Source organism: Leucoraja erinacea, chromosome 3 (genome assembly GCF_028641065.1).
Source record: "Leucoraja erinacea ecotype New England chromosome 3, Leri_hhj_1, whole genome shotgun sequence".
Lineage (NCBI taxonomy): Eukaryota > Metazoa > Chordata > Chondrichthyes > Rajiformes > Rajidae > Leucoraja > Leucoraja erinaceus.
Window position 1 is genome coordinate 101373058 of NC_073379.1, and position 9089 is coordinate 101382146.

The following is a 9089-nucleotide window of genomic DNA, read 5'->3' on the forward strand; positions in this document are numbered from 1 at the left end:
TCGGCTACTTCGTGTTCAAAATGTATGAACTCAAGATTAATATTGAAATGAATTCCTCCTTCCAGTGCTGATAATTGGGACATAGCTGGGAGAAACTAAATATGGTGACAAGGCAGAAATTAGTCATGCAGGATAATATATCTAGGTAAAGTAAGCAGGCTAAAATATTTCTGCTCACATTTCGTTAGAACTTCTGCTAAAGACTTTTATGATTACATTTAAACGATGTACCTAAATTAGCAAATCATGAACTATGAACTATAATGTTAACACATTTCTACCAAAAACAAATGCTTTCTCCACATATCGCAGTCTTAGTCCCAAATCAGGTGATGTTTTAATTGTCGTAATGCAATTTGGCATTTATCAAATCCACTAAAAATACGTTAACATCGGCTACAGTGGAATTAAATGTACAACATGATCTTATTATGTATAGGAAGGAACTGCAGATGCTGGTTTAAACTGAAGATAGACACAGAACGCTCTGGAGTAACTCAGTGGGCCAGGCAGCATCTCTGGAGGGAAGGAATGGGTGACGTTTCGGGTCTAGTCCCTTCTTCAGGATCTCAACCTGAAAAGTCACCCATTCCTTCTCCTCAGAGATGCTGCCTGTCCCGCTGAGTTACTCCAGCTTTTTGTGTCTTACATGATTTTATTAAATCTAATATAATACAAAATGTAGGATCTACAGGATTGAATCTGTCTGTATGTTGAACCTATCCAATATACCAGTAAAAAAGCAACACTTTTTAATTTTACTCCAAAATTACCAGAAATATGTATTTGCTTTAAAGATGCAGTTTTCACTCCTTACACGATTTTAACTATGGTCTCCTGGATATACCTCTTCAGATATTTAATTAGGATTACTTTGATTCAAATAATGGCCTTTTCGCAAAATGTGATTGTTTTAACATATATTAGAAAGCTGAACATTTCTGGAGCAGTGGCCTATTCTGCAAGGGCCCACTTTTGCTGACATCAAAAGAAATGTAATCTTTAATTAAAGAAAAAAACAGCTGCCTGTGTAACCGATCTATTTATACAGCCCCCGCGTTACTCGAGGCGGCAAAGGCGTTGTTTTTCAATGGGGTCTGTGATAAGAATATACATTAATTTTATAGTGAAATGACTCGCAAAGAAAGTCACGCCTCCAACACGTCAGAGATGATCTCCCGCCAACTTGAGCCACTACCCACTACAACTCGTTGCGTTGTCAGATGTCGCTGGCATAACACACAGATGGGATTTCCAAGCTGAATCTTTCGTTTCAGCGCCCTATCAGTTTCACACCGAGTTATTATCCGAGTAGGTGCAATGGATATGACGATAGCTTTGGACAACGCCGTTCAAGCAAACTTATTCTTTCCACTAATGTGGACTACGAAGGTGTTAGGTAATATAAGCGAAGTATATGAACTACCGTCCTACAACAGACACATCAGGATTATCTCAATGACTGTCACTTTCACTCTGTCTTTCATTGGCAACCTAGCAGTTCTGCACAAAATCTGCTGCAGCAAAAGGAAGAGGCGGAAAAATGATGTTCTCGTCATAAACCTGGCTGCTGCGGACTTCTGTGTGTGTATCATGAGCTTGGTTTCACAGATCTTTGGGGAGATGTTGGAAGGCGAGTGGCTGACAGGTGATCTTACCTGCAAACTGTTCAGAGTTTTTCAGGCCTTTGGACTGATTGGTTCTTCCAACATTGTAGCGATTATCGCCTTGGAAATGCACCACGTCCTAGTCAAACCAGTGGATTCTCCGTTTCCCACCAAGGTCTTAACCCTCGTGTCATGGATTTGTGCTGTAATGCTCGCATTTCCTCAAGCCTTCGTCTTCAAAGAGATAATACAGGGAGAAAGCAAGAAGTGCCTTGCTGCCTTTGACCAGTTCCCCAGATGGCATTTCCAGATGTATGTGATATATGGAGTTACTGCCGTCTTTGTAGCTCCGTTTTGCATCATGTGTGTGGCGTTCACAAGAATCCTCTGGACCATTTGGAGGAGAGCGTCGCTAATCAAAGATTGCAGGCCAAGTAGAAATGGTGACAGAAAGCTGCACAATCGGTCAATTCCAATCGTGGCTTTCAAAGGTTCAATTCCAAGGATCAAAATAAGGACGCTGAAGATGACCCTAGTAATTATTATACTCTTTATAGTTTGCGGATTGCCTTATTTTATCATCGAGATGACAGTTGCCTTTGGGGCAATGACCGAGGCAGACGCCAAAATGGTCGCAGTCCTCGGGATCCTCATGATTTTCAACAGAGCAGTCAACCCATATGTCTACCTGTTCTTCAAGACAGACAACATCCACTTGAAGCGAATGGAAAAGCTAGTGTGCTTCTCTTGCCTAAAGGATATCAGAGAGGACACATTCCACAGGGAATTGTGCGCAATTGGGAAACAGGTGAGGCATGCCAGCATCATCGCGTCCGAGGATGACATCGTCCATCGTTTAGATGTTGTCAACCCCACATTACCCAAGTGTGAAACCGCCTCTTGTGATAGTTCTCTGTGAAGAGACTGAAGAAAGGTTCTGATCCGAAACGTCACCTATTCATATTCTCCAGAGACGTTGCCTAGTTATCCAGCAAGTTGTCTCTCTCTCCGTGAAGAGTGACTGGGTCAATTGACATCGTAGGTACACAAAAATGCTGGAGAAACTCAGCGGGTGCAGCAGCATCTATGGTTTCCTTCGCTCCATAGATGCTGCTGCACCCGTTGAGTTTCTCCAGCATTTTTGTGTACCTTCGATTTTCCAGCATCTGCAGTTCCTTCTTAAACACATCAATTGACATCGTATTTCATTGGCATTGAAGACTGCATCCTTAAATTACATAATTGAATTACTTGGCTTGTTACAGGTAATAAGGGAAGTGTAAAATGAAGTATTCAATTATTTCCTCCCATTAAAGCGGTGTTCGTCCTTGAACTGTTCCGATATATTTCATTCTATTGGCGATAGTGATGATCGGCATAAATCGCTTCGTGACTTGCTGCTCGCCTGCAGGCTGGGAATCCACTCCGCAGCAAAGCTCCCTGTACGATTCTAACGCGTTTCCTAATCACGCCGAACCTCTGGTGCACTGACTGTGGGCGATTATGTCACATTGTGACAATACCGAAAACCTCTGATGTCCTTTCGCTCGAAAGTAACCATTTAATTGTTTTGCTTCTTTCAAGGAGACGTTACTCTGTCAGTGAAAAGTTACCACTTGGGAAGCGCATTTTTTAACTATCGAGTTTTTTTCCCGATTTATTTCACGTTCTGTGGCATTTTGTAACACACGAACGTTCGGCGGTCTGTTCAGAATTCGTCAAAATGTTTAAATTACGGAAATTCACAGTTCGAGCAGTTTCTGCAATTTACCGTATCATTTTCTTGTGGCAAATGGGTGTGGGATGCTTCAGTTGTACGCTGCTTTGGTCCACCGTGTCCTTTTACTTGTCGAATAAAACGCCTCATAAGTCGAGGAAAACGTGTTACCCAATATGAATACCAGAAGTTTCCTTTTTCTTGCGCCAAAGTACACTCACATTTTACCTGCTAAAATGAAAATGAGATGATTTCTATCAATAGTGACCCAGTTCCTGTTACTTAAAAGACAAAATTCAATTTGTGTTTCTGTTGCACCACTCTTCCTGTTTCATGGGCATTGAGGACTGTGAGATCAATGTGAAAAATACTAATATGCATGGGCATTTTGAAATTTAGAACGCGATTGATGAATGTAGGGAGATAGATGTTGTCTACATTGATTTTAGTGTGGTATTTGATAAAGTATATCAGTATGCAACCTGAAACCACAAATAGAAATCTGAAATAATTAGTCAATTCAAATTTGTTGTGATGTTAATTGAGGAATACTAACCAAAGTACTAGGTTCCATATATTGCCATGAAAAAAAAAGCTTTATTTACAATCTCAGTTGAAGGATGGAACCTTCATGGAGAGGGAGAGGAGAGGAGGGGGGGGGGGAGAGGAGGGGGAGGGAGGGGAGGGGAAAGGAGGGGGGGGGGGGGGGGAGGGGAGGAGAGGAGAGTGGGGGAGGGGGGGGGGGAGGAGAGGGGGGGGGGTGGGAGGAGGGGAGGGGGGGAGAGGGAGGGGGGGGGGGGGAGGGGAGAGGGGGGGAGAGAGGAAGGGGGGGGAGAGAAGGGGGGAGGGAGAAGGGGGGGGGAGAGGAGGATGAGGAGGGGGGAGGAGGAGGATGGGGGGGGGGGAGGAGGAGAGGGGGGGGGGAGGAGAGGGGGGGGGGGAGGAGAAGAGGAGAGGAGGAGGGAGGGAGGAGAGGAGGGAGAGGGGGAGGAGGAGAGGAGGGGGAGAGGAGAGGGGGAGAGGGGGAGGAGGAGAGGGGGGGGGGAGAGGGGGGAGAGGAGAGGAGGGGGGAGAAGAGGGGGGGGGGAGAGGGAGAGGGAGAGGGGGGGGGGGAGGAGAGGAGAGAGGGGGGGAGGAGAGGGGGAGAGGGGGGGGGAGAGGAGAGGGGGGGGGAGTAGGGGGGGAGGAGAGAGGGGGGGGGGGAGGGGAGGGGAGGGGAGGGGAGGGGGGGGAGGGAGGGGAGGGGAGGGGGGGGAGGAGAGGGGAGAGGAGGGGGGAGGAGAGGGGAGGGGGGGGGAGGAGAGGGGGGGAGGAGAGGGGGGGGGAGGAGAGGGGAGAGAGGGGGGGGGGAGAGGAGAGGGGGGGGGGAGGAGGGAGAGAGGGAGAGGGGGTGGGGGGAGAGGGAGGGGAGAGAGTGCCTTTTTATTTCAACCCAAACCCCCCAAACAACCATTTGCAGGCAGTGCTTTTTTACTTCAACCATATTTTCATTTTCAAACCACATTAAGGGTACTTACTCACAGTTGTGTGGACATGTGTTCAGTGTTATTCACAGCTCAGAGAAATGTGACCCTCTGCCTTCCTCCAGCTTGCAGACTAATTGAGGCACACCACTTCCTGGTTTTATAGTCCATCCCCCCCTGCCGCCAGCGGGGGCAACAGAGAGAATGGGGAATTTTGTAAAATCATTAATATCTCTGTCATTTTTCATCGACTGGAAAAATCCTCGGCACACATGCGGTGGAGGGGGGCTCTGAGCGAGGTGGCCAAAAATGACAGCCGTAGGTGGCGGCGTTCTCTCGGAAATCGCAGCATAGATCGCCAAAACCGGTCAAGAAAAGACTTTTAGTAATATATAGATAATCATTGTCGTAATACAATTGTGATGTAGGAAACACCACAACCAATATACACAAAATACCACATCACTAAAGTCACACGACCTAGTGATGTTTGAGGAATAAATATATGCCAAAATATAGCAGATTTTTAATTCAAAATAAATCCTTCAAGATTACAAATTTAATTAATCTGAAAAACAGATCAGATTTGTAATGTGAAAAAATACACGTACCCTTGAGCTGGTGAATCATTGAACGATAAAGGAACTATCACCCAAGTATGAAACACCATGTACATCTTCAATGTTTCTCTTAAAATAGTACTATACAGAGATTACATGGTCATCTCTAATGGACATGTACTTGTTTTATTAATGTTGGCAAATAATATAACAGCATACTCTAAAATTGTGTGCAGAAATTATTATATTTATACAGCAATTAAAAACAAACTTACAACAAACTATAAAGCCAGCTGGAATGTTGATAAAACAATAAGGAATAAAGTACATCACTAATGAAAGCACCACCATTGCAGCACTAGGTTGAAAGAATAATGAAAAGTTTGGCTTTGAGCATTTTAGTTCTTAACTGGAGCAAGTTATGGTGTCTTCCATGGCAGGACCTCAGAAATGCACAACATGGTAAAGGATATATGCAGGGCTAATGGGGGAATGGGTTTGAGATGGAGTTGCATGTCATCAGCATAGATGTGGATTCAGGTTATGAGTTTTTGAATGATATTGCTTCAGAGCAACACACAGTTAATGATTAGAATTGAGACAATTATAATTCCTTGGCGCATTCCAAACATAATGGTTCAGGAAAAAAAGCAGGCAGATTACTGGTCATACCCATACGCTTGGCTGAATACCTTTGAATGGAAATAAGTGCAAGTATCCCACCACACTTACACAGAAGAAGAAAATGAGATTACCATTGCCAACTGCATGAAACAGATTCAGAAATTGAAAGGGGCAAATTGCTTCACTGTAAATCTGAGAATGCCATTTGTGGCATTAATTTGGGCATTTCAAACAGGGTTCACTGGGAAAGGGCCAGAGATGCAAAACTTTGGACATGAGGCTGCAGTTTGCAAGGACAGAGACAAGACCGTTTGTTAATGGAAATTATGTGATGAAAGGGGATTGGAATAGGTTGGGAACATCACCCAAACTGGTGAAATCATTTTAATATTAGCTAACAGAAATCCCAGGAAATGAAGTTATATAATCAGCAATTCATTAAAAAAATGTAGCCAGAAGAGTGCCATATGTAACCCACGGACAAAATTCAGTCAGAGAATGAGAAATATACAAGAAAGAAATTGGGGTGATCAAGTCTGAGCAGGTGGACATCTTTGCTAAATAGGCCAGTGAAATAAAGAGATTCAGATAAGAGCTGATTAATGCTCTTGAGATTAATGTTTGAGATTAAAAAGCTCAATTTGCTCCACCATCTATATTAATCAGTAAAATGCTCTATTTGTAATAATGAGACCCAAGAGCCAATTTTAAACAACCCTCCAGTTATAGAATCATATTAACACGGAAACAGACCCTTTGGCACAACTTGTCCATGCCAACCAAGATGCCCAATCTATGCTAGTCCCACCAGCTTGTCTTTGGCGTATATCCCCTCTAAGACTTTCCTATCCATGTACCTGTGCAAATGTATTTTAAGTGTTATAGTACCTGTCTTGACCACCTCCTCTGGCAGCTCGTTCCATATTCCTACCATCCTCTATGTAAAAGCCTCCTGCACTCCAAGGAATAAAGTCCTGGCCTGCCCAACTTTCCCTTATAGCTCAGCCTCTCAAATCCTGTAAACATTCTCGTAAATCTTCTCTGCACTCTTTCCAGCTTAACAACATCCTTCCTATTGCAGGGTGACCAAAACTGAACACAGTACTCCTGCGTCTTTGTGTCCTTTTTTGTAAACCAGCATCTGCAGTTCCTTATTTCTACATAATGTTCTAGATGCAGCTTCACAAATGCCTGGTTTGACAACTAACAAATCATTCCAACTTCTATACTCAATATTCTGACTGATGAAGGTCAATGTACCAAATGCCCTACAGTTCATCTATCTACCTGTGAGGCTAGTTTCAGAGATCTATGTACCTGTACTCCTAGAACCCTCTGCTCCACAACACCCCCAGGGCCCTGCCAATCAATGTGAAGGCCCTGCCCTGGTTTGACTTCCTAAAATCCAACACCTCACACTTATCCATTAGCTGATTCCTGATCTCACTTGCCTGACTGATCAAATTCCTTCTTTAATGTTTGATAACCAGCTTCATTATCTAGAATGACACCTGTTTTAGTGTCATCTGTAAACATACTAAACATGTCTTGTACATTCTCATCACTGATATAAACCACAAAGAAATGGCTCAGCCATGTATTCCCTTGGATACACCACCAATCCTCCATCATTACCCTCTGCTTTCTTCCATGAAGCCAATTTTCCTTCCAGTTGTTTAGCTCCCCTGATCTCTTTGGGAACACCCTGTGGTTACATTCCACAAAAAAAAATCCTTCCAAAATATTCTTCAAAATATGGGACACATTCTGCAATAGAATAATTCAAACAGCACAGAAGCAGATGCATTAGGCCACATTGTCCATGCTGACCATCAATTAGCATTTCCATTAACTCCATTTTCCCTTTGACCAAAGTGTCTATCCAGATACTTCTTAAATGTCGTGAGAATCTGACTTCACCCTTCTGGCAATGCATTCCAGGTTCTAACCACACTCTGGGTGGAAAATATTCTTCCTCAGATCCTCTCTAAACCACCTATCCCTTATGTTAAACCTCTAATTTAATTACTGACGGTAATTTCCAACTCCTGGATAAAACCACATTACTCTTAACAGTTTAAATTAGAATGGTTTATACAAATGAAAATAGGAGATTAGCAATTGAGCGTTAAAGACAAGAAATGAAGGCTTTATCTGAAAGGTGACTGAAGAAGGGTCTCGACAAACGCCACCCATTCCTTCTATCCAGAGATGCTGCCTGTCCCGCTCAGTTACTCCAGCATAAGCTTGTCTGGCGAAATGCCTCATCGCCAGAACTCATCAACAAGCACCAAGACCTGGCTTGGCTGGCGGTGAGGGGAGCCCTGCCATCCAGATCCTTCCTGCACCGTTGGAATCTCACTACCAGCACATGCTACCCTCGGCTGCTATGGAGAGGAGACGGTTGCCCACCTCTTTGCAGAGTGTGGATTTGCAAAGTGAGTCTGGAGGAGTTTGCAAGCGTCCATCACGATTTATTCTGAACAGCTCCATCACAGAGGACTCTGTGATTTACGGATTGTACCCAGGGATGCATTCAGAGACTGACATTGTGTGCTGCTGGAAGGTCATCAACTCAGTGAAAGACTCTCTATGGTCTGCCCGAGTTTTGTTAACCTCCCAGATGTCCGTCGGGGAATGTTGCCGACTGGCCCACTGCAGACTGCAGGAGTACGTGCTGAGGGACACACTGAAGCTTAGTGCAGCTAACTCCAAGGCTCGGTGGGGGAGGACCACAGTCTAGGGTCCTTCCGCTGCTGGACATGGGGGGGGGGGGGGGGGGGGGGGGGGGGGGGGGCAGGGTGTGGTGGAGACACCCATCAAAAATAAGGGAAGGAATTCCACGCCAGTGGGCCGCATGAGTGGCAAGAGCGGGGGATAAGTTTATGTAACTTGTGTAAACAGTATTGAATGTTTGTATGGTCTCTGAGAATGTCGGATGAATTTTTTTGCAGTTCCTGTATTGTATTATTTATTACTTGAATAAAGTCTATTTTGAAATATTTAAAAAAATTGTGTTTATCTTTGGTGTAAATCCACATCTGCAGTTCCTTCCTACACAGATGAAAGTCCTTATTCTCTGTGGCAAAGTTGATACAGGGGTTGGAAATTTAATTTT

At 44.2% G+C, this 9089-nt stretch overlaps 1 protein-coding gene across 1 annotated transcript; it reads left to right on the forward strand.

The window, feature by feature from the left end:
* Nucleotides 1–1176: 1176 nt before the first annotated feature.
* On the forward strand, nucleotides 1177–2692 carry LOC129695886 (probable G-protein coupled receptor 150). The gene has a single exon (XM_055633319.1). It carries the CDS (start codon nucleotides 1321–1323, stop codon nucleotides 2524–2526), a length of 1206 nt encoding a protein of 401 aa, XP_055489294.1. The 5' UTR covers nucleotides 1177–1320; the 3' UTR covers nucleotides 2527–2692.
* The last annotated feature ends 6397 nt before the right edge of the window (nucleotides 2693–9089 follow it).

Excerpts from the sequence above, each read along its gene's own strand:
- LOC129695886 (XM_055633319.1), top strand. The coding sequence starts at position 1,321 with ATGGATATGACGATAGCTTTGGACAACGCCGTTCAAGCAAACTTATTC.